Source organism: Lutjanus erythropterus, chromosome 10 (assembly GCF_056507025.1).
Source record: "Lutjanus erythropterus isolate fLutEry1 chromosome 10, fLutEry1.hap2, whole genome shotgun sequence".
Lineage (NCBI taxonomy): Eukaryota > Metazoa > Chordata > Actinopteri > Lutjaniformes > Lutjanidae > Lutjanus > Lutjanus erythropterus.
Genome location: NC_139326.1, coordinates 10,602,415 through 10,627,879, shown reverse-complemented (window position 1 = coordinate 10,627,879; position 25,465 = coordinate 10,602,415). Strand labels below are relative to the sequence as shown.

General features: G+C 39.1%; 1 protein-coding gene across 1 annotated transcript in view; it reads left to right on the top strand.

Moving 5' to 3' along the window:
* The window catches only part of znf608 (zinc finger protein 608), a 62,815-nt gene that overhangs the window by 18,771 nt on the left and 18,579 nt on the right, over nucleotides 1–25,465 (top strand). The window contains exons 2-3 of the mRNA XM_084728173.1: nucleotides 9,173–9,443; nucleotides 25,346–25,433. Of these exons, the coding sequence (XP_084584299.1) occupies nucleotides 9,173–9,443; nucleotides 25,346–25,433 (359 nt within the window). The remainder of the gene's footprint in view (nucleotides 1–9,172; nucleotides 9,444–25,345; nucleotides 25,434–25,465) is intronic.

Here is a 25,465-nt window from a genome sequence, read left to right as displayed (position 1 = left end):
TACAGTTGTTTGTGATTCAGCCTCCACACAAAGCTCCAGCATGTCGGAGGAAACATAGAAGTTAAGTCTGTTTCAGGTTGAACTGCAGCAGATCTGTTCTCCTCTCCTCAACTGCATCCTCTGCCTTCTTACACTGAGGTGGATTTAAAGGAGGAAATCTTATTCCCGCCCCTCGATTATTGTTGCTCCACCTATCAACCTTTCACAGTTGTCACCATGCACAGTTTACAATGATCATAACAGTGACAGGTTTGGTACTTTTTAGAGAAGATCTGAAACCATATTTTCTGTTGTTGTGTAGTCTGGCTCAGACTAAAAAGAAATTGGCATACGGGATGCAGGGTTCCTTAAGTGATAAATTACTTGATATCAGATTAGTGCGTACCTGTCAGTACTCAGGGCTTTTAGGCAGTATCAAAGGAATCTCCAATCCTATTATTGGTATCAGAACAACCCTATTATTTTTTGTGTCGATGAGTCATTGAAAGTCAAAGTTAATCCGGAGCTTACTGCTGTCTGTCTCACAAGTAAGAAAATTATTCAAAATCAGATTGATATTTGTAATAACCCAGATCTCTAAAACCTCTGCCCTGGAACAAAACCTAACACTCTGACCTGACAGATGTAGGACTTCAGGAAAGAAAATGGACATTGGGTGCAACAAATGATTGTTATATCCATATAATGTTTGACATTGAAGCGCATGGCACGCTCTTTAACTGTAAACATGGTAAAGTGGACTAGAGATGATGTTGGTGCTGCAAGCTGGAACTATGAAACAGAAGAAAGGCTGCAGTCATCTTTTCTTTCTTCCTTCTATCGCAGATTCTGACGCAGCTCATAAAAGACAGCAAGCAGTGATTGGTCAGGGACCAACGTGTCTCTCATGTGTCTTGGCCAAGTCACAGTAAGACTTTATGGTTCTGTAATCACTCAACCTGACCTAGTGAGCATCTTGACAGAGGAAAAGATTGTGAAGATTGAACCTGGCGTCAGTATGTCCATCTAATATTATTGTTTTCTTCATATTTCGTTTTTTTTAGCAGCCTGTAATGAGCATTATGTACCAAAACATAAAGCCTTAAATGTCAGAGGTAATAAAACAGCTCAACAAAGGAGGAAAGTTCATGGATGGGATGAGGTGTCATGAGGAATTCAGATATGTTTGTAATAACGGCAGAACAGAGAGGACCAAATCATGTTTTCAGACGGCAGAGATGACAGATAAAAAGTTGACTTTAGAAGAGATGTTTGTGGATTTCATGGATATGAAGAAAAAACAACTTGTGATGACGCTTGAGGATGAGGATCAACTGGCCATGTTGGTTAAAACCCTAAATAAATTTGAAAGTTGAGCCTCTAGTGTCAGACTAAATTATAATGCTTGACTGGCTCTGACTGAATGTTCCAGTCGTGAACTGGGTTTTCCTGTTACCTTTAACACCTTAAATGATCGTAATTAGTCAATGACATGCTAAGTCTTGGCATTGGAAGTAGCAGCAACCAGGGGCATTTCCAGAGGATACAAAAGAAAACAAACACACATTAAAAATACTCCTCAAACAGTTGGTTCAAACTAAGGCCCTGCCTCTCACTGGACAGATAACCAATCATACTTGAGGATAATGGGGTGACAATTGATTATACACTAATGAAAACATTGTTCTGAATATTATACTCCATTCCCGCCATATCTGCCAATAAAGCCCCCCTAATCTTACGCATTGGACCTTTAAGATAGTCGGTTAAACATTCTGTTCTCGTGAAAAAAACAAAAGGTAGTTTGGTTAATGGATAACAATATTGTTTTTGAAGATAATTACCCTGTTGTTGTGAGAAAATTAACTTTTTCTTCCTCGAGATGTTGACTGTTATCACAGTAAACCAACTTTGTCATCTAAAGATGAGATAATTAACTATCTGCAGTCGGCTGTTATCTTAAGATAACAGGATAAAAAAATATTGCAACCACACTGTTCTTGTCTTCTGTATTTGTGTGATCTTGCAGAGGGCTCTTTCTATTTTGTTTTGAAGCATTGTGTCTGTCTGTGATTTTTGTAAGGGAACTAGATATAAGAAATCTACTAAAACATCTCTTTTTTGTGGAACACAAAGGTTTGGTAGTTTGTTTGGTGATTCTGTAACAGACTCTGAGGAAGAACGGGGGTGGATTTTGTCTGAAAGAAAGTGAGGAAGACAGATTCTGTGTTTGTGCACAGCTCCAGGGTCCATGCATATTTTAGTGTTATTTGGGTCTTTGTGTTTCGTTCTCCTGTGTGGTTTAGTTAAAGCAGTAATACTTGAGTTTCTCTCTTTGTTAGAAACTGAAGGGCTCACTGAACGAGATATCGGAGACTCTGGGAAGAAAAAAACACAAGTGAAATTGAAGATTGCAGACGCTTGAGGCGAGAACAGCGATGCAGAGTTTTTTCTCCTGGGAGGAGAGAAAAAGACTGCTACTGTAAACATGACCAACAGCTCATGGATTCACCATATGAAGTCCTCAAATAGACAATAAAATAAGTTCTTATTGGTCAAAATTATTCACATGAGTGTTTTCTAATCCACGGTTAAGGTCAGTATAAGTAAACACTGGTTATTGTGCTGCCAGGCTAACGTAATGCTTCATAGAACAGCAGCTCGGGTAGCTGTTTGTTTGTTCACCACTTTGCTCCAGACTGAAATATCTCAGCAACTCTTGGATGGATTGCCGTGACATTTTAGAAGGACCTTCATGGCCCCTGGAGGATCAATCCCACTGACTTTGGCGATCCCCTGACTTTTCCTCTAAAGCTACCATAAGGTTGACATTTGTGGTTCTGAGTGAAATATATTGACCACAATTGGATGTGCTGCAGTGATTAAATTTGGTTCAGGCATTTGTGCCTCTCTTCATGATTATGTTTTTTTTAGTGATCGTCATCAGGTCAACATTTCGGTTTGTTTGATTCCTAAAACCCATCAGTCTCAATTGTACTTTGTGCTAATTAACAAATGTTATAACTAAAACACATTAAAACACTGACCGTGTTAAGTGCCATACAATCATTGAAGGAAAAACACAGGAAACACACTGGAAAAGCATTTTAGAAAAGCTTATTCACTTGCTTCCAGAGAATTAGAGGATTTATACCACTTATCTTATATCTTATTTATACTACTTGATGTGATTATCTCACATCAATACTCTTAAAATATAGGGCTGAACAATTTCTAAAAATATTACAGAAGTCACAATAAGTGCAACAATCCAAATCCCAGGAATTACAATTTTTTGATGATGTGTCTCAGTATACCATTACAAATGAAGCATTGTGGTGCTACAGCGATGTCCCAGCCTTTAAAGCCTCCAGACATTAGGTAAAAAGGTAAAAGGTAAAAATTACCTTTTGTGCCATACTACAGTATTTTTTGGTTTCGAGCAGTAACTTCCTTAAAGGGGCCGCTCCCTCTGTAGATACGAAGGGCTCATTCTAAGGTAATGAAAACACACTTATCCTTATTTTCAGGTGATCGTCACTGCCAATAAATCTGGCGCTTTGAGTGCCCACTGTTTGCCTGGCAGCTGTCCCTGGCAAAGAAATAGTTTGGAACATAACCCCCAATAAACCTATGAATAGTATTTTTTGTATATACATACATATCAGTCTGAGCATGTTTACTGTGCAGCCTCAATAATGAGCAACTAGCACATAACATTGTGTCATTCGACATCTTTACGACACGACAACAACACAACAGATGCATCATAGAGACAGAAATGCTGAAGTATTGTAGCTGGAATGTGATAAAATCGCTGCTTTTCTAAAGAGTTGATGGGAACACTGGGGAATCAAAGTCAACCACAGTGAAATAATTAGCATGTACTCCTATTCCTTTGAATGCCTTGCTCAGTGGCAGGGTCAGACTAACTTATACTTTTCTCCCAGATCTACAAGCCCATTTCTTTAATGCTAAAGCTGCCTGCAGTCGTGTTATGTTGCTGTGATTTTTCTGTCTGTATTGTAGGATTTTTTAATTAAGAAACCGCGTGAGAAAGGATGATTTGTTTGAAGCATTTAACACACAAGGGAGCCGGCTCGTGTTTTTATTGTTATTTTGCTGTGTGACTCTGCGTCCTGGCTGACTATAGTTGCTGTGTGAATTGCGATCGAGCGTTGTTATTCTGGGTGTCTGAGGGAGGAAAAGGCGTTAACGGCAGAACAGAAATCACCGGGGATCATGATTCTTCTTTTATAGTTAATTTGCTTTGTGATTTGGTAGAAGAAGTCCTAGGTGGTCTTTGTCAGCAGCTGTGTGGGAGTTAACAGACGGTTTCAAGGAAGCACGGGGGATCATCTGTCTTTTGTTTTATTACTATTTTGCATGATAAATTTCCATTGTTTATCAGGGTTTTAACATAAATGCGGTGAAACAAACAGCTGAAACAAAGCTCCTCATAATACCTGGAGTACAGACACTGTTAGCATGGGACGCCGTAAAATAAAAACCAATCCCTAAACCCTGATGTGTTGGTGAGTTCCCTCTGCATACCACAACGGGACCAGAGGAAAAGAAATTGTTTTGCAAGTTGCATTCATAGGTGTAACTTTACAGGAACAGAGGGAAACGCCGCCACAAATATTTCCACGTGAAACATTTGTCCGCATAAGTTAACTGAGTCTCTCCAGCCCATTTTCATTCTCAAAGTAACCCTTTAGCGCAGGGCTGGTAACCAAATTTAATTGAATGGCACAGACCGAATAGCTTCGATCAATTTGGTACCAACTTTCTATACCTAATGTTGCACGTCGTAGAAATATGCAGGAAAAACACCATGTTAACTCGAGATGGGGATCATTGTTTTTGTTTTATTTTTTACAGGCAGCTACTTACCCACACCTCAGCTCACCCTGGACAATAAAACAACAGTGATATGTATCATTAATAGACACTTCATCAGTCACAATAAGAAAATTGTTAATAAAATGTTAAGTAGTTTCACTTAAATGCATTAAATGCAAACCGCCGTGAAAGAACATAAGGAACAGCCAATCCTGTCTAATGGGGCGTGCTACAGGTGCCATTCAAACGGCCAATGATTTAACAGGTGACATGTGACATTAACATTAAACAATTAATATCGATATTGACTTAAATAAAACATTTGATCACCCAGACCTACTTGGTGCTGCTTGTTAGCTTGCCAAGAATATGTCAAGGTGGAGAGTGTTTCTGACAGCGAGAACGGTGTTGTTGTCAGACTTGGACTCACATGACGAGACGTGACGTGACATAACATGATGTAGCGTTAAAAACATTTGATCCAAAGCAATATCTTTTCTAAAACCTAGTTTTGTTGCCTAAACCTAACCAAACTGCAACTGTTTCACAACGTCAATCACGCGTTAAAAAGCCTTTCTGGCAGCATCTCTGCATTGTGCATCAGTATGAGACGCCGAGAGCTGTGACAAAGCAGCAGTGGTATTTGCCGACCTTGGATGTGAATGGATCATTGTTTTGGGCTTTAGTCTTGTTACCTGTTTTATTTAGAAGTTTTTACTGCCCTTTTGATTTCTGTTTCACCTGTCCCTAATTAGATCTTTGTGTATTTAGTGCTGGTGTATCTTTGTCTCAGTGTCAGTTTGTCTTCATTTTTATGTCCAGCATCCTAACATTTCCTTATGCATGGTTGTGGATTTTTTGTGTTGGTTTTGGGCACTGCCTCCCTGTTTTAAATTTGTTTGCACTAACTGCTGAAACCTGTGCCATACCCTCTGTAAGCCCTAAGTATGTTGTCTTTTTATTCTGAGTTAAAATCATTTGAACTGCACCAGTCTGCCTTTGTCTGCCTTCTGGGTCTGTCCTCCTGTTTTGGTTATCTTGCTTGACACAAGATAATCATGGAGAAATTTTTACTCAAACATTGTCGGAAGCATCAGGGTTGTGTGTCCTGATTAAGTCTTTCAGCCCTGATTCTGCTGATATCGTGTCCACAGTGCCGGAGCTGCACTTGTAACCTTGTCAGTAACCTCTGCGGTTTAAGCTGCCGTAGAAGACAAATAGCAGAGGGATTTTGAAGAAAAGCACAGAGCACCTCTAAGTCTTTTGTTTTTCTCTGCAAAGAAGTAAGGAAAAAAGCATTTTCTCGTCAGATTTGAGAGTGACCTGTGCGAGTAACTGATTGATCTTCATAATAACACAACTGAAGCGTAGCTCCTTTATCTGGGACACCAAAACGCCACAGAAGAGCTCTGTGTTGGACTTGACAAAGCGCTGCTGTTTTCTCAAGTATTTACAGACTCAGCTTGGCGAGAACATCTTTTTTTTTTCTTTTTCAAACTGGGAAATCACTCAAGACTATCGTGCAGTGAGTTATCTGTCAAGCCTGTAATCTTTATTGAGTCATAACGGCGAGAAAAATCCTTCATCGCTGATTGCTGCTGCTCTCTCAGCAGAATTATTTCCCAGAGCTGTTGTAATTGGGACCATAATAAGTGGTGGAGATAAGAGTGAGGCTCTTATAGGCACCAATGACTTAGTATTTCATTACATGTAACCATGGTGATGACAGCGGTTAAGATCACTCGCACGCTTTGAAAACTGAAAAACGATGTTCTTGGTTTTATGAAACACCGCGACCAGAAACAGTAGTAATATGATTCTCCACCATCGGTTAGAGGTCTTCACGGACCTCATTTTGAATCGAATCTAATTATCTTCAGTTGTATTCTAACAAGGTCTGACTGCAACGTCTGGTTCATTTTTGGAAGACCTCTACCATGAAAGAATTAAAGTTAATCGATCAGTTTGTGTAGAGTTTCAATCCCTATCAGGGCTAATGAAAAACTACACACATGATAAGACAGAGCTTACGAACACAGCAAAATGATGATGAAAAGACAGCCAATCTTTTAATATACATGTGGGCTTGGGTCTTTTTTCATGTTTGTCTAATCCATTTATTTACAATATATCCAACATCACTCCAGTCACATGATTGCTGGATCCTGGTACACAGCTGCCAGCACATCAGCTATATCAACTCCATAAGGTGACACTATGGCAACATGGACTCTATTTTCCCATGTTTTTGTGTCTACGTGACTAATTTAGAAATTAGTCCTGTATTGAACAACAGCTCTGCAGCTGTCAGCCATGAAACGGGTTGCAATGTAATCAAACATGGGCAACTTTGCCTATTAAAAGTGCTTGTTTTGGCACAAAGAGATGAGTCAGATTGTTATTCTAAGTGTCTGAAAACATTATAGAAAGGATCCCTACAGAGAAACAGCTGACTGACCAGACTCCCTTTACAGAAACAGTAATTTTATTATCATTGCGGTCATCTTGGTTCAAGAGGGTGTTGTACATTGTGCTCATTGCAAAGCCCCCCTGAGGCAAATTGTGTACTGTGGTTAGAGAGGCTATAGCAATAAAATATGACTTGACAATCACCAACTCCAGTTATCTTGAAATAAACCTTTAATTAACCTTTTTCAGTGTGAAAATATCGGGAGAAGAGACGCAGGGAGCAGCAGGGAGAAACATCTGCCCCTGTGAATTTATGTTTATTTTGTTTATGTTCCTTGTGCTAAGGATAGATGGTCTTTTTCATATAAATGAGACATGAAGTTGTTAGATATGGTTAGCAGTGACAGTGATGCACTGCACTCTCTTGTGCAGTCAGTGTGTGTTCTAGGGCTGCAACTGACAATTATTTTCATCGTCAAATGTCTTTTTTTTTTCACAAGATATTCAGTTTACTGTCACAAAGGACAAATGGAACCAGAAAATGTTCACATTTGAGAAGCTGGAATCAGATCATTGGGGTTTTTTTTCTTAAAAATTGCTCAGAATAGTTGCAGATTAATTTAATAACTTAGTCACAATAGATTAATTGTTGCAGCTCTGGTTTTGGGGGAGTTTATTTGGAGAGACGCCTGAAAGGAGGGGGTGGGATTTTTTTTCAGTTGGATCCTTTCAATGTTTCACTCTTGCCGGTTTCTCCCAGTGTTACCAGCCCTAGCTTCAATAAGTGAGTTCACTGACAAGTAAACTTATTTTTATGTTTACTTTAAAACTATTGGTCTAATGTGACTGATAGTAGAGGTTTGGGAAATACAGACTCCAACAAGAAAGATGTTTATTGTGGCTAAGAGTGAAAGCTTCCTACAGCTTTCTGAAAACCTTCAGTGCAAAAAGAAGCGCTTCTTTTAGTCCAATTGTGTGAACGCTGTAACTCCTTAGCTGCTATCAGAGATGATTTCCCTTACACTGAAGTTTTTTGAAAAGCTGCATTTCCTAAACGGAGGTGGTGAACATCTGATACAAAGGACAAAAATATGGGAATAACACCCAGGTTGTTGGTTTTCCTTTAATGTCTTGTTAAAGCTTCAGGCCACAACAATCAATAAATAATCTGCATATTGCTGAGCCCCAGTTTGGAGAAGCTGATCCTCACACAAGACTTAAACAGCATACAAATCTCATTTCCCGTGTCAACTGAGAAACTATTATTGCCGTTATAGTCACACTGGATGAGCTCCAGCTATGTTGCCTTATTAGACTGTTGCAGATTTTTGCCAAGTCGCTCTGTGCAAAAGTGGCAGCTAATTATAATGTTTATGTGTTGGTGGGAAACAGTTTCTCCTCCCAGAAACGAGTGAACAAGGGTGAAGTCTTTGCCTCTTACGGACTCGCGATACAGAGATGCGAATTGAAGTCGACAGGGTGGAAAAAAAAGGTTTTTCTAAGTCTGTATATAGTTGAGAGATGATTAGCTGCCACTCAACATTAGGAAGTTGGTAAGTGTAGACTGTGGATAGAATAATGAATGGTATGACATTTGGAGAAAATGTCTCCTCTTCTAAAATGTCCTTCCATTATACACTGGGCTCCAACATTCAAATAATCAGATGTCAGGTGGACTCACATCAGTAATATTAAAATGACATTAATAATCTTTTTACTTATACTTTTGACCATCTCTCCTCTCTTCTCATCCTCCACTTCTCTCTGGAGGAGTATTCAGCACAGTCAGGGAGCTAAATTTCATTAAACCTAATGAAACTTGAATTGAACTGAAAGATTAATACCAAAAATAAAGTGGAGCTGAGGTAAAATTGCATATTATCATGCGTGACGGTCTCCCTCTCTGATTTTTAATGAATCCTCTCCTTTTTCCTTCCAGGTGGACCCCATGTTCACAGTGCCAGCTCCCCCAGCTCCAGGCCACCCCGGTGCCCCCGGGTCCTCCCTGCCCTCTGCACCCTCCTTCTCACCTCCGGCCCTGCCCACCTCCAACCCCAAGCAGCTGGTGGTGAGGACGAGGTCTATAGGCACCAACACCCAGGACGGAGGCGTCTCGGGAGCACTGGAGGGCGACTCGGCCTGTCTGGGGCCCTGCCAGCCCGGGACCAGTGTCAACCTGGAGGGCATCGTCTGGCACGAGACTGAAGAAGGTAAGGGGCTGTTAGAATAGCAGGTTTAAAGGGCTGATTCATTCAAATTACAATAGTAGTTATATTTTTTGTGGCACAGACACTTTGAGATAACCACTTCTGAGGTTTCTGCCATCATTCCAGTAGAGTGAGTGTGAATGGATTATACTTTGTGTTCATTAAAGCACTAAAATACTTCAATACATTTTGAATTAGAGGGTCTTTGTGTCTTGAATGACATTGCTGTTGAGTTTTTCAGAAGTCATTTTAATGTACTAAACCCCCTTTTGCTCCACTGTCCACCGTTTCAAAATGTTTCCACAAAGCCAAGTACTGTCCTCAACAAAAACATGTCTTTTAAGACAACTGACCTATGAAGATAAGGAAAGATACTTTATTGTCCCTGAGGGGAAATTTGGCTCGGGCAATTGGCCACACACAGCTGCAATGAGTACAGTGCAAAATCACAGTACAACATTACAAACAATACAAAACAGTATTGTGAAGTACATCAGGATGGTGCAATAGTACACCAGGAGAGTACAGTAATAAAATGTAATAGAAAAAGGTGCAAAGTACCCTAAGAAGTATTGCACAAGCCATGCAAGACAAAAATATAAATATTTAGTCCTTTAAACTAAGGAATGAGATCTTAAAATAAAATATTAAGAATTATACAGCATATAACACTGCATAGGTAAGAATTGAGCGGGTTGTTAGTAATGTGCTGGATGAAAGAAAACTTAAAGCAGTTGCTTTTGCATTTGCTCTCTGACTCCTCTGTCTGAAGGTAATAGTTCTTACTGATACGAATACAGAATGTGTGACGGGTCCTTCAGAATATGATTCGCATGACTGACAACAGCCTTTTTATATATAGAGTGGAGGGACAGGCGCTCTTTCCTCCCCTTCACTTTGATTGCTGCTTTTACCAGGTTTTCTATTCTTGCTTTTAACTGGACTGTGAGGCTGCTGAACCATGATGCCAGACCACATCTGATGATACTCTCTAGGACAGCCTTGTTAGAAGGTTAACATGATTTCATTCAACAGCAGACGGTCTGATTCTGCAAAGAAATTCCTTTGTCTCCAATAAACACAAGGTTATGATCGCTCACCTCACTGGGGTCAAATATGATTTCTTTGGTCTTATTAACGTACCACACCAGTATAATTTCCAGCACCTTTAAAGTTATAGTGACACCAATGGAGCACTTGATTGAATACCTTTTTTCTGAAGTTTTTCTTTATGAAGAACGCTTGGAGTGATTGGCTACGAGCCAAACCATGTAAATAGTCATTTTCTTCTAGATCTGGGTACCAAAAGGATTGAATGCAGGTATTGTGTGACTGGACAAGTTTCAATACTACTTGGTTCTGGGTTATTTCAATCCCTTACAGGTATATTAAGTACTAGGGACATAACCACATATAACCACGTATCCGTACGTAATGTAATTGTGTCACCTGAAAATCAGAAAAAATACTAAGAGTGGTTACATTTTCATTTTAAAGCACCAAAGACTTAAAGGACAATACTAGTGCTTTCATGTTTTCAAATTTACTTTTTGTAAGGTTTTCCAAAACATAAGCATCTTGAAATTACAGTGATCCCAGGAAGCCTAAAATGTTTAGCCCAGCAGTGGTATAAGTCTGGCGTTCTGGGTTGCCAAACCAGCACAAATGCAGTCCAATTTTGGGTGCTGACGCTGGTTCAAAAGCCAATCCACTTGCTTTTTAAGGAAACCTGTTCTTAGTCCAAATCAGCCTAAAGCCACAACCACCATTTGCAATCAGCCCGACTTAGCTGTCTGCCTTCAGTGGCTATTTTAAAAAACTTTTTAAAGACAGAAATTTGGCAAAAATAAACACAGACATGAGGTTCACTGTGAATGAAATATTGATGGATTTCCATTCTAAAAATCTTTTGATATTATTGTGTTTTATTTTGCTATTTTTCTATTAGTTTTTGTGCAAGATTATTTGTAACTTTGTTGTTGTAATTGTAGAAATCAGTTGATCTTGAAATAGGTTTTTTTTCCAATACAGACACTGGAAATGTCTCTGATACAGCCTAAAATGATGGACTGATACATGAGTCTATGCACTGATCCAATATTGCATAATTCATCAGCCCCAAAATGGGAACCCTGTTACTTCCCAGCAGTGCCCAGTACATCTTTTTTTTTTTTAACCCGAGCTATGCCATATGACAATCATAGCAGTCATATCATATCACATCCATAGCAAATCAGTAATAAACACACATTCTGAACCCACAATTCAAGGTGTTGCCCTCTGGCTGATGGTTCAGAATGGCAAATTGCATTATAAATCAGTACAAAGATTCCTTCATTCATTCCTTCCTCCAAAATATTAAGAATATATGTATATATAGCAACAAGTAAAATTATTATAGGATTTTTATTTAGGGACTAAGATATTGGGATCTGATTATGTATTATCTGGTTTGATTAGCATGGTTTTATTATGAGAATCTGATTTATTTAACCTGTTTTTGTTGTTTGAAACTATTTCCTTATTACCTTTCTTATTGCATGTTTAAGCAAGAGTGCATGTATTTATGATCTCTTTTTATATGAGATGTTGTTGTCAAGTATGTTCTGTGATGCAGCAGCTTTGAGTCCAAAATGAATTTCCCTGAGGGATGATAGTATACCTTACTTTACCGTACCTTGTCTTATCTTACTTTACCTTACAGCTGTTGCTGAAATGCACTAGTATTGGTTCAGTACTCTCTGATCCGCAAAGTTCAGGCATCAGAATCAGTATGGGGAAGAGACAAATGGTACTGGAACATCTCTAACTTAAAGGTACAAAAACAGATGAAAAACATTATGGTAAAAGTGGCACACATTCATTTGTAATTTGTGGCCAGTGGGCTAAAATATGCAAAAAACATTGTTAATGTCCTTTAATGTGTCAAATTAGTGATGAGGATGGCGTGTGTGTGGAATAAGTGGTGATGAGAACAAAGTGAAAATCTTGAAACAGAAAGTAAGATGAGAACATGAGAGTGTTCTGAGTGTTCCCAGAGACCCGGAGTGTGACGTGAGGATGTGGAGAGTCTGATGTGTCAAACGTGGGCAAATAAAATACTTTTGTCATGCCTCAGTGAGAGCCAAGATGGTGGAAATGCACCAGCAGCTTTCCTGATCCACAAGCTTGACTTGACTTTGACAAAAGACTTTTTTTTGCCTTGATGTTTTGAAAAGCCCAGACTTCCACTTCACTGCACTCTGTCAGGTACAGCGTGGTTTTATTTCCTTTGTTTTCACATTCGAGGATTAGTGGTTATCCTGCGTATTACTCTATGACTCTAAACAGACTAAGAGACTGACAGTCACAGCAGATGAAACTCTTTTTCCTGAAAGGTGCACTTTGGCTGTTTCCCCAGTATCTCCAAGAGGTGTGAACATTCAGGTGCAAGTTTCCAGCAAATGGTTTGTTTTGGTCGTTCTCATTAAAACTAAAGATGGTGCCGTTTGCAGGAGAGAGACTGTAATTGGAGACTCTTTATTTAGAAGCTGTAGAGAGACAGTATCCAAATTTAAGACAGCTCTGGGGGAACAATCTGTCAGGACTCAAAGCTGAGAAAATATTTCTACCTCCTTAGAAGTGGTTTTTCTGGTTAGCCCAACTATTTTGAGTTTCCAAAATGAGACCGACTGTCCTCACCAGAAAAACAACAGCATTAATTGTTTGACAAAATAATCTTAACTGCTATGTTTGTAGAGGTTTTATCTACATCACGGTTAGGTTGGTTTATGGTTTTACTGGTTTGATCTAGTGCTTAAACAAGTGTTTCTCACTATGAAACATTCAGATTGATCACAAAGAGACAAAAACTATCACAGAAATGAATATTTTAAATATAATGAAATGCAGGAGCAAGGAAGTAAGCCCACCACTTCTCTTTGCAAATACTAACAGAAGTAACATTTGCATTTTGGAACATAAAAGTTGCTGTTTGCTGATGTGTTCCAGCACTAACTCATCATGGGAAATGTGGGCGGTCTCTGCAGGACTTGCAGCAGAGTACACATCACAACTGAGCAGACGGTGGCACAGAGCTAAATTAGCTTGTGAAATACATTGCTGGAAAGTAAATAAACAATGCTCCCATGATTTTCCTTTTTCATAAAATAAGCCAGTCCCTGACTGATTGCTCTGTTAGCGAGGTAGCTAACACAAGCCAGCCTTAGTTTGTCAGTGCAGTCAGTAATGAAGCAGCTGGAAAAGTGAGCACAAAGTCTTGTTTTGATCAGCTCTGGTGGGGTTTTCAAGGTCTGTGTGACAGGCACATTGAAATCAGCCCTAAGCCACCCCAGCGAAGCCCAATAAAAACCAGCACTGGAAGGCGGAGAGCTAAGGCACATTGCATTTTTGCATGTATATGTGGGTGTATGTGTGATGTATACCAGGTCCATTTGCTGATCTGGAGTCAGTTTGGTTGGGTTTAGATAGAAATAAATGCATTCATTTCAAGTAGAGATGTGTATTTATAGATATTATTAATGTCATTTGCATTCAAAATAGGTTCACTCAAAAAGCAGACAAAAAATTCACCCAGCAGCAACACTTCAAAAGTAGCCCAAGTCCGCAGAAAAGGTACACATGTAGCAACCCTGTACGTTCACTGTGACTACAAACTCAACACTTCCTGTATCCATTTCAACTTAAAAACCCTGCTGTGTTTCAGTGGACAGAACCCCTTCTGTTCAGATGTCTCTGGTATCTTTCTCCAGCTGTCCACTGACTCCTGGTTGAGTGGTTTTTGTCCAGTGTTGCAGAATACACTGGTCATCTGTTTAGTCTCTTGTGACCATGCAGATAATCTTGAGGAAGAAATGTACAATGTTATAGTAGCATTACCCGACTCTAGAAGTGTGTGATGTGCAGCAGTTTTATCACATTTGCACATCCTGGCTTCTGTACTATGGGTGATGAGCCAAGCAGATGCAGTTAAACTACCCCCCACTCACACATGGACAGATGCAGAGACACCCCTGATTCCCAGCTGTGTTCTGGATGGTTAGTTTTTAGTAAAACACTCTCACATTTTTCCAATATTTGGTGAAGTCTGAGGAGGTTTTGTTATTAATGCCGATAAGGTTTTGGAGAGCGTTGTGCTTTTTGTCATCTGCTCATCTCACATCAAGGAAAACTGATGACACGTTTAATTTATTAAGCAGCTGCTTGAAATTGTGTATCCCTCTGAAAGTTGTTGGCTGCGTTTTAGCAGCAGATAAGTGAGTTTAAAGACCCTGTCAAGCCTACAAGGTGCTGTAAGTGTTTTTTCTTTGTGTTTCTAGTAAAATACAATAGAAATTCCATAACGAGGATAATATTAGATACTTTGTCCCTGTCTTTTCTTCTGTCTGACATGTTGTTACATGTCAGTTTGAGCAACAGCTGATGCTCTGGGATGCTGCCAAAATGTTTCCACTTAAGCATGGAGGTGGGGGTGGATGACACTTCTGACACTCAGGAGGACCACTTGCAAGCAGTCGTCTCCTACCAACAGTTAGTGTTGATTACTTAAGCAATAAACAACAACCACGAGCAACACTAAATGAGTTATCTCTGGCTGTCAAGACGGCTTACACCAAGTTCAAAGTACCTAGCAGGTAGTGATTTATGCTATGCTAGTAATTGGCTGCCAAGCAAACTGGCTTCCACTGCAGTGAACAGCCATAAATCTGTCACAAAAACTTGGCGACAGCCCTGTGACATCCTGACGTCTTTTCATGTGTCATTTTGAAGCAGCCAAACATATTAGAGTTCTGTATTTGTAAGTATTTCATGAGGTTGATGTTCTTAAACACTTTGTTTAGCTTCAATTTTGTTAGATTTAGTAAGCAACCACATGCTTTTTAATATTTACCTTAACAGCAACATTAAATGTAATCACCTGGCGCTGGTCATTAGAGTGAATCACTGTTAAATAAATATTGATAACAGCACCATTAGTCCAGGAACTTATCACAATTTCAGTGCTGACCAATCAGGAACCGGCACCAATTTCCCTAATGATCAGGGAGTCAGATCATTAAATGCTGTTGATATATTTTGTCGTTAGAGGACAAACAACAGCGTTATATCCACCTCTTCACTGAGCCTTCACAGGCCATCACAGACAGACTGTCACCTTTCATTCTCATCTCTCTTTTGTAGATATAAAAATCTGGAAATTGTGCCCTAAAAAGATTCACCCCGTTCGGCCAAATGAAACTGGGCATCATTACAACTAGAGTGGGTTTGTAAAACATATGCCGCAAGTAAAAGTAGATGGTTCTTGCTTTTATCATTACAGACACTTTTGTGCTTTCCAAACACAAATAACCAAAATCTACTTTATTTTTAAACATGGCTGGATATCCTCAAGAGAGCAGTTTTGGCGTTGGACTACACATAATCGCAAGTCCAACACGATAAGAAAAGTAGGACCAGAAACCCGTCCAACACTACAAAATGATACCATGGGAGTACCGGGCGATGGATCAGACGGCCTGATGATTCACCCGTCGATTTCGACGCCACTGCACTTTGATAGGCCGTTAACGAGGACAGCGCTCAGCACTGCGGCCTCTCAGCGGAGGTGTAATACCTTACTGCAGGCTGCTAATGAATAAATCCCATCTCTCGGTGCCCATCTCGCTCTGCCAGCCGCAGGGCCTCTGAAGTGGAGTGTTGAGTTTGGCGGAGAGGCGTTTGTTTCCCAGCCCAGTATTAATTAACTGGAGCTACTCACTCTGCCTGGGCAGAAATAAAACAGGAGAAGAAGAAGAAGAAGAAAAACACACACACACACAGCACAAGGGACTATATGCTAGACCGAAGTGTGCTCCTAAACAGGCCAGAGAGATGGAGAGAGGAGAGGAGAGGAGAGGAGAGGAGAGGAGAGGAGAGGAGAGGAGAGGAGAGGAGAATAGACAGACAGTGAATAATACATCTGCTGCCTCAGACTCTGAGTGAGAGAAAAGCAGGCGGAGGAGAAAACTTCAACAGTATAGTGAAAACACTGACGTGAAAATGAATTAAAATGTTTCCTTGAAGACCTTGACAGCCTTAAATTTGTAAAAATAAAAAACAAGCACAGGAAGGAAGAAAATGAAGATGAATAAACAGAAATTATTCAAATAAAGCTTCAGTATTCAGGCAAAACATTTCAAATGAGAAAACCAGCGAATGCAAAACCTCCTCCAAGGCTGCACAATTCTTCAGACTTCAGGAATAAAAAATGTGGTGCTGAGGAATTACTTGATCATCAGGAAATGAATCAACTACAATTTTAATAACTGATTAATCATTTAAAGGGTCAGTTCACCTCAAAATCAAAAATACATATTTTCCCTCTGGCCTGTAGTTTTATTTATCCTTTTTTTTGGTGTGAGTTGCTGAGCGGCTATGGAGATGTCCACCTTCTCTTCAGTAAAATGGGAATTACTGTTTGTCAGAATCGTAGTATAGAAACTACCAGAACTACCTGAGAATTACAGGGAACTACTGTCATTCTACTAGACAGACAGTAGTTCCTACATGAAACTGCAAGAAGGTCTGTGGATTATCTCAAGTAACTGGGTCATGATTTTCAGAAAGAGACACTGGATTTGAATTTTTCAATTTTTTTTTTTTTTGTGTTTTGAGCACCACAAGCCCAGTGTCATTTAGTCCCATTATACTGAGGAGGGCTGACATCTGTACAGCCGATAACTCCAAAACTCTACAACTCACTAAAAAAAAGAAATCTAGATGGATAAATTGCACTACAGGAAGAGGAAAAATATGTACTTTTGATTTGGGGGTGAACTGTCCCTTTAAGTCATTTAGTAAGAAAACTGTTCTCTGGTTCTCTAATATGATTTGTTATTTTTTTCTGTTTTACATCACATATATTTGGGTTTAAGTGAAATGCTAAATAACACAAGACATTTGAAGACGTCACCTTGGGCTCTACAAACTTGACACATAAAACAATATTTTAATCTTAATCAGATAAATTCTTCTCAGCAGCGACGAACCTCACGGTCAGCGGCAGCAGCCATGTTGGATAATGACATTCCTCTGGTTGAATGTTTTGTCTGTACACGCTCTGGTGTTTCAGAGAATACTGCAGTTTCTTTTTCTCCAAATCTCCATAGATTAACCCCCTGCACTGTTCTGCTCAGCGGTCAAACTTTTTTTTTTCATCCATCATGGTTTTCAATTGCCCATTTAGCCTCACTGATTAAATGGACCAAAGACACAGACGCATATTAATTCAAATTGTGAACTATGATTTTAAAAGTGACTAAGTAGATTACATGAAATTACAGACAAAAAAAAAAAATACTAAAAGTACAAGTAACCTCAAAAATGCCTTGATTGTAATTTACTTCCACCCCCGACAATTATATAATAATTATAGTAATTATTATATATTATATATTGAACATATACCAAAAGATAATTGAGGTTTAGAACCTGGAAAGTGTATTTTTTATTTCACTATTCATTCATGGTGTAAAAGTGTGGGTGATGGGTTCATAATAGGATTATCAAAGAATATTCAACTTTATGCTTCTCTGATAATAAAGAAATGAATACAAATTATTGCCAATATTCCCCTGCGTTGCCTATAATCCGGATTTTGAATTATGTAGATCTGGGGTTAATGGAGTCAAAGTCTTACAAAAAGTCATGAATGAATAAAATTATCATTGTCATACTACACAAACATATCATTATTCCATACATTTATTTATTTTTTTATTTATTATATCAGAATTATTTTAATTAAATTCCATGTTATTCAAGTGGCAGAGGAGCATCTGTTCTTGAGAAAATGGTGGAAATGTTCAATAAAACCAATATATCTCACAATATAAAGAATTGCTTGAAATAACACCAAAACCAAATCACTTATTCTGCAGCCCATGACTGAACTTTCCACCAAATTTCACTTAAATCTGTTCATATATTCTCTGAGATTTCCTGCTAAGAAACAAACAAACAGCAGCGAACACATCAGCTGGAGGAAATAAATGCAAACAGAAAAAACATCAAAGTGTTTCCAGGTTTGTTTGAGCAAACAAACAGCAGCAGCAATAGTGAAGTGGAGCAGAGTAACAGGATACATAAATAATATGACAGATAAACCTGGAGTTATATAGTACACACTGTATGCAATGCCATTCATATCTACTACAGATATTATCATATTAACTGCAATATAATACATAATACAACCATACAAATATATGGTTTTATTGAATATACAAGGAGAGTCTGAGCAAAGACAAAGATGGACGGATGGAGGAGAGATAAACATGATAAAATGGATTCAATTCAGTCTGTGTTTGAACAGGCTGACAGGATGGAGGGATGGATGGAAGACAGGGAGAGAAGAGGGGAGATGGACAGAATGGCAACAGAGGTTTTGTCTTTATTTCTGAATCACCGGGAGGATGGAGGGACAGAGGGGAATGTAAAGATGGAGACAGAAACAGATGGAGGGATGAAGGAAGGATGATTTCGACGGACAATGTCAGAGTCAAAGAGAGAGAGAGAGAAAATGACAAAGCCAGAAGGAGACATGAGAGAGTATTTTTCCTTCATCCTGAGGAGTCCTCCCCGCTGCTCGGGGACTATCGCTCAGGAGGCGGAGGGATAACTGGAGCCCGCTCCTCGTGATGGCGGACGGATACGAGGGGGAAGATGCCGGTTGCATGCTAATTAAGCAGAATACTAATTGGAAAGACAGAAAGGAGATGAAGACGATGAGACCACCATTTCAGCTTCAGCCCCCCCCCCCTCCTCTACTCCTCTCTGCAGGAGACCAGAGTCTGATGAGCGCTAATCAGATGGTGATTGGCTCGACTCTTAGCTGAACACCACAGACTGTCTGACTTCAAGACGCTCTTGTCTGTCTGCCTGTCTGTCTGACTGCATGCCAGAGATAAATTAATTACAAAGATTGTTAATAATTACTGTTAAAAGGTGATTTGCAGTAGCTGATTTGTGTCATTTTCCCTTAAAGGAATATTGCATCGTTTTGGGAAAATATTCCAACTAGCTTAGCTTAGCATAAAGACTGGAAACAGGAGGAAACAAAAAGCCTGGCTGTGTAAAAACAAAGTGAGAAAACGAGAACAGTCAGATTTTTACCAGCTTTGTGCCGGACTATTTCTTGGCGGTCAGCTGTCAGGTGACCAGTGTCAACTGTTCACAACTTCTTCTTGATGATTGGTTCATTGTTATGTGGTACTCCTGACACTTTTCTGTAGAAGATAACAATACCATATGATATGATATGATACGATACAATGATACCATACGACACAATACTATGATACAATATGATACAATTTCATCCTTATGCAGCTCTGTTAAAAAGATTACACAGATTAAACTTAGAGTACACACGACACTTTGCACAAACTTACAAAAACACAACACAACAACAACAAATATACAGTAGATGTCACATCCTTTGGATCCTTTGGATTTAGTTCTTAGTTAGCAACCCACTCCCACTTTCAGTCCTAATGTGTCATTTTCTTCAGCTTGCTCAGTGCCCCTGTGAGGGAACTTTGAGGCTGGCGTCATTTCTGGAGACGTGCTGACTTTGACTCAGGAGATCACTGTTTGTGTCCGGTGTGAAACACTTCTTTTTACATACATGCTTATTTTAACCCAAACAACAAACTTTTCTTAAACCTTTCTAAATTGTTTGGATGTTGCATTTTGCTAATTGGACCACGGAGTGATTGACCAAGCTGCTGTATTTGACAAGTGAGAACATGCTGCAGCGATAACTAACTTATTTATTAAGATGAGACAAGCAAACACGCTGTACGGCAGCAACATGCAGCAAAAATTCATTGGTTCAAGCTTACATAAGCACATCATATTTTGTTTTACAACAAACATGTTTGGATTTTGATTTAAGAAAACAAATAAGTGGATTTTTTTGTAACTTTTTGGGCACATCTTAAATAGGTGCACAATATGACTGGGGGTGTGAAAGGGTTAAAAATGCATCTTTCATTTCATCTCAACATTAACATAATGAGGAAATGTTAATTTGCAAAAATTATCAATATTTGCATATTCATGAAACCTTGAATACTAAATGAAGGCAAGTTGTGGAGCTATATGTAAGCCATTTTAACAAGGTCTTTGTACTTATGTGGCAAAAAAATCTCAGAGACAATTTATTACTTTGCAAAGAATGTTATATTGTTTAAAACATGACTGGAGGTGAAGACACAAGCAGTCTATTAACATTTAATGACCAAAACCATAATCTTTTCCTAACCTTAACCAAAGTGCTTTTGTTGCCTGAACTTGACCACAGAGGGGAATCAGGATATGACCCTCTGTCTCTGTCTCAGCCCTGCGCTTCATTTGCTCACTACCTCTCTGCCACTCTGTTGTGGTATATAAACACAGGGCTTCATGCACTCAAAAAAAAACCCTTTACTCTGCACAAAATCCAGGCTGTGATTATGTTTGGCAGCACAATGTAATTGGGAAAACAATGTAGTGTATAGAAACATAATTTCTAGGAGCCACGGTGGTGTGGATTTACAGAGACCACGGTAAGAGCTTAAATCAAAGCAGCAGCAGAAAATATGATTGAGGAAACACTTGCAGAGCGGCGAAGCAGCTGCAGCACTGGCAGAGCGGAGAGAAAGATGGACTCCGAGCTTAAAGAGAGAGTGTGTTGGTTAGGTGGTGCAGAGAGTGGAGCATGTCATGTGTGAATTTAGCAGCATCTGCCTGAACTGACTCACAGTGTTTTCTGACATCTTTTCCTTTGATTTTAGCAGCAGAATCAGCTGCTGGATTCAGGGAAAAGACAGGCTATAAAACAGCTTGAAGCAGGACTGAATGTGATCTTTGAAGGAAAGACATTAATTTTTAATTTTTCCAGGAAAGAGAGAGAACATTTTCTTCCTCATGGAGCGATGACAAACAAACCCTAAAGTCACTGATGCTCAGATTCAGGAACAGTTGGTTCGAAGACTTTCTGATCGCTGCGCTCCTTCAGTTTAAAGTCAAAGAGTTTCTTTCTTCTTTGTTTTTTTTTTTTTAAAGATAAAGAGTTTTACACAGACTCTGAAGCAAAAATCAAGCAGGGAAAAAAAAATCAGATTTCAAGATAACTTATCAGGACCACCTGAACTCCATCATCTCATTTACCTTACAAACCTGGTTTGATGATATAAAGCATGAAATTTGTGGAGCCAGTTAAAAAAGACTCAGATGGCTTACATATGATACAGAATTTTAACCAGTTTGTATAAATTATAGTTATAGAGAGATTATAGAGCAGTTTAAATAGACCGCCAGATTGGACAGGTGCGTTTGGTATGTAGTACAGGTGAGGCGTGTCACATATAATTGCGGTGCAGCTCAAGTTGACTGCCTGAACATGCTTGCAGGCATCGCTACATTTGTGGCGGTATTTTTTAAAAGAAATGAGGTAATTATGGAACCTAATCAATGGTACAGGTATAAACTGGTGGCTCTAAATCAGTAGTTTCAAAACTTTACCAAGGAAGGGGCGCTACCATAACCTATATCAAGGAAAGATAATAAAATATCCAGTTAGCAATGGGAGAACATGTGAAACAAGTTTTTCTACATCTTGTTTTATGTATTGGCGTGTTTGGTTTGAAGAATTTTGTTTGTTTTTTTCTTACTCCTAAAATGAAAACATATTATTGTACTTTATAACAAATTATACATGATGGAGAAATTGTGTGGATGAGAGGGCAAATCACCAACACATTTTCTGCAGCTGCCCCAAGATACAAATATTTTGAGAGCATTTGGAAGGTCATGCAGCATATTCCTGGGCCGCAGATCCTGTTGACATGCACGTCACTTTGTTTGAGTGATCTGCCTGGAGGAATAACAGGAAATGACAGATACGTCCCGAAAATATTAACTGTAGCAGCAAAAAAGCCCAAAACAATTCCTCATAAATGGTTACAAACCAACCCACCCACGGTAGATTGAAATCATCAAAGAGATTCATGAGAGATTCTTTCTGGGACTGAGAAAAGATGCCTAATGTAGGCATCTTTTCTCAGTCCCAGAAAGAATCTCTCATGAACAAGATGGACAAAATGCAAAAAATATGTATAAATATGTAGTACTGTATAAAGACCCCCATAAAATGTCTGTGATTGAATTTTATTGATGGTATAGTGCCTGGCAACTTTGTTGTTGTGCTGTTATGTGCCAAAAAACAAACTAATAAAATTTAAGTATCCAGAAAAAAATCAAAAACAGTCCTTTGAAGGATTTTGAATGTCACACAAGTTCTGAAGAACATCATATTGGCATGAACACCCACTTTCATAACAGTGAGATGAAAACTGATGAACTACCGAGCGCTTTGGCATCTTCCCAAGAAGAGTCAGAGTCACGCTGACTAAAAATAGAAACCCTGTCACATTGTAGGCCCTGCAAGGCTTCAGGGGACGTGAGAGTAGAGAAGAAAACCTCACCTCTGCTGACCCTGAACAGTCACTTAAGTAACATTACAGTCACTGAAATCAACTTAAAAGATTTTTTTTTTAAATGTGCGTGAACACAGGATACAAGTGAACCATAAAAAGACATTTTTTAAAATGTTTTTACTTAGTTTGAATTGTTTTGTGCATAATGAAACCAACACTGTATGTGAAACTGAATTTTATCATCATTCACTGCACTTTATCTAATAAGCACAACTAATGTCTCACCATCATACTCTATGTATTCCATGTACTGTGTATAGAGAGAACTATAAATTATAACTGACCATAATTTATTTGACTGAAGCATCCTCTACCACTCGAGAGCAAACAGCAAAGATTAGCTCTGATGTGCTGCAGGACCACTATCTGAGCTTCATGGACATATATGACAGGGGCAGCCAATATTTTAGGACATTAGAAAACTATACCTGATCCATAAAAGACCTTTAGTCTCAACAAAACCCAAGAGGGTTTTTTTAAAAACCCAAACAGACCTGACAACAGCTCAGTATAAGCCTGAACAGACTCTGAAACACTGAAGAACACAATATATTTACTTGCACACTGGTAGTGTTGCATTTTATCATATTTGGGATATGATGTTTACGTGAAACATGAGAAACCTGGTTTTAGTGCCACTTGTGCAGATGGAAAACACTGAGCAAAAACCTGGATAAGATATTTAACAAGCTCCAACAAGCATATTTATCCAGGTTAGGATGTTTACATGCATTAACTTGATGTAGGATATTTCTATTTAATGTGACGTTGCAGCCATAAAAAAATGTAATTTTGGGTTTAAGTGTTTTAGTCATTATGGCTTCAGTGAATACAGTGAAGGAGAATATAAATGTGAGGTTTTAGAAAATATATTTTATCAAACTTTAAAACTACTTAGGGGGTGTTTAAAGAGTATATTTGGGAATATTAAGTTGTTGATCAAATCCGTGCAGCTCATTAATTGCGAAATTTAGTGCCTTGTGATGAAAAACAAAAATCCGCCTGATCACCATCCGTCTCTTGTTAAAATGAGAGCCACACTTGGCAGTGTTTCCCGGCTCTCATTTATCTGTGAGAGTGTTTTGTGATGGTGGCGGCCATCAGGCTTAATTGAAGAGCAAGAAGTCGTGTGTTGCAGTCAAACCTCATTTTAAGGCTGTAATGCATCCAAAATTTGATTTGCTCGGCGTTGCCGCTGGCGCATCACAAAACGGAGGTTAATGGTTTTCAAATGTCAGTCTGAGAGTGTGAGGCAGAGAAAGAGGAAGAGGGAGACGTTTATTTCGGATGGCTGAAGGGTCGTCAATCCTCAGATTAGAGTTTAAACCTTGAAGGCTACGTTTTCCTTCCAACCAAAAATCTGACAGGAACAGAAGACATTCTCCTCCTCAGATGTTACTGACTAATATCAGTTTGAGCAATTTTACAGGCTCTAACTAACAATTTGCACCATTTTGAAAACAATTTCAGCCTCTTAAAGCTGTGAACTACGTCCTTCGGGTTGCCACGGTTTTTCATTTACAAACTGATGCTGTTCTCAGACGTCTGCGCGTCAGACAGATTTTTCTTTCTTCTGTGGTGCAGTGTGCTCCTTTGATTTCTGCACATTTGTCTTTCATCAGTGTTTCATTAGTTTCCTCATTAGATACAAGTGAGAACAAAGAAATGAGAATGTCTGCAGAGCTAAAAAGGGCGGTGATATTTGCGAGAAAAGAAGAGCTGCTCAGAAAGTCTGAAAAAGGCAAACACAAGGTGGAAAGCTCCTTTCAGACAGTCAGACAGGGTTGGAGATGTTGCAAAATAACTTGTCTTTTGTTTCTGCCAACATACGCCATCTTGGACCACAATCATATCACTGTCGATTCTGTAATGGTCAGAATGTTTTTGTTTTTTATTATAAGACTGATATAAAAAAAAAACATTTTAAGACCTTAGAAAGGGGCAAAGTCCCTCCCCTCCAGTGTGCCCCATGGGACCTATATGATATTAATTGCAGTCAATGACAAGAGACATATAATTTTTTGTTTCCTTTGAATTGTGCCATGAATTACACATATTAGGTTCAGCCAGTGGGTGATGCTTGACAGCCATCAACCAATGAGCCTTTAATTATCATAACACGTTGGCTTAGAAGTGTCTTAAAACTGATGAATATGTATTTTAAGGAGCATCAGCCAGGGAGTGCAAAAAGAACTGCCCAATTTGTTATTAATATCCAACATAAATACATCTAAAAAGTATAAAAGAAAGTAAAAAATGATTTCCTCTTTCATTCCTTTATGCTGTGTTCTCTGACCTCTTCAGTCTGATACTGATATAGAGGCCTGTTGTGTTCCCAGTGCATCCAGTACTAACTGCTCTGTCTCTGTCCTGTGTGACTGACAGGTGTGCTGGTGGTGAATGTGACGTGGAGGAAGAGAACCTACGTGGGAACTCTGTTAGACTGCACCAAACACGACTGGGCTCCTCCACGGTAATACACCAACACTACACTGCTCTGTTTGT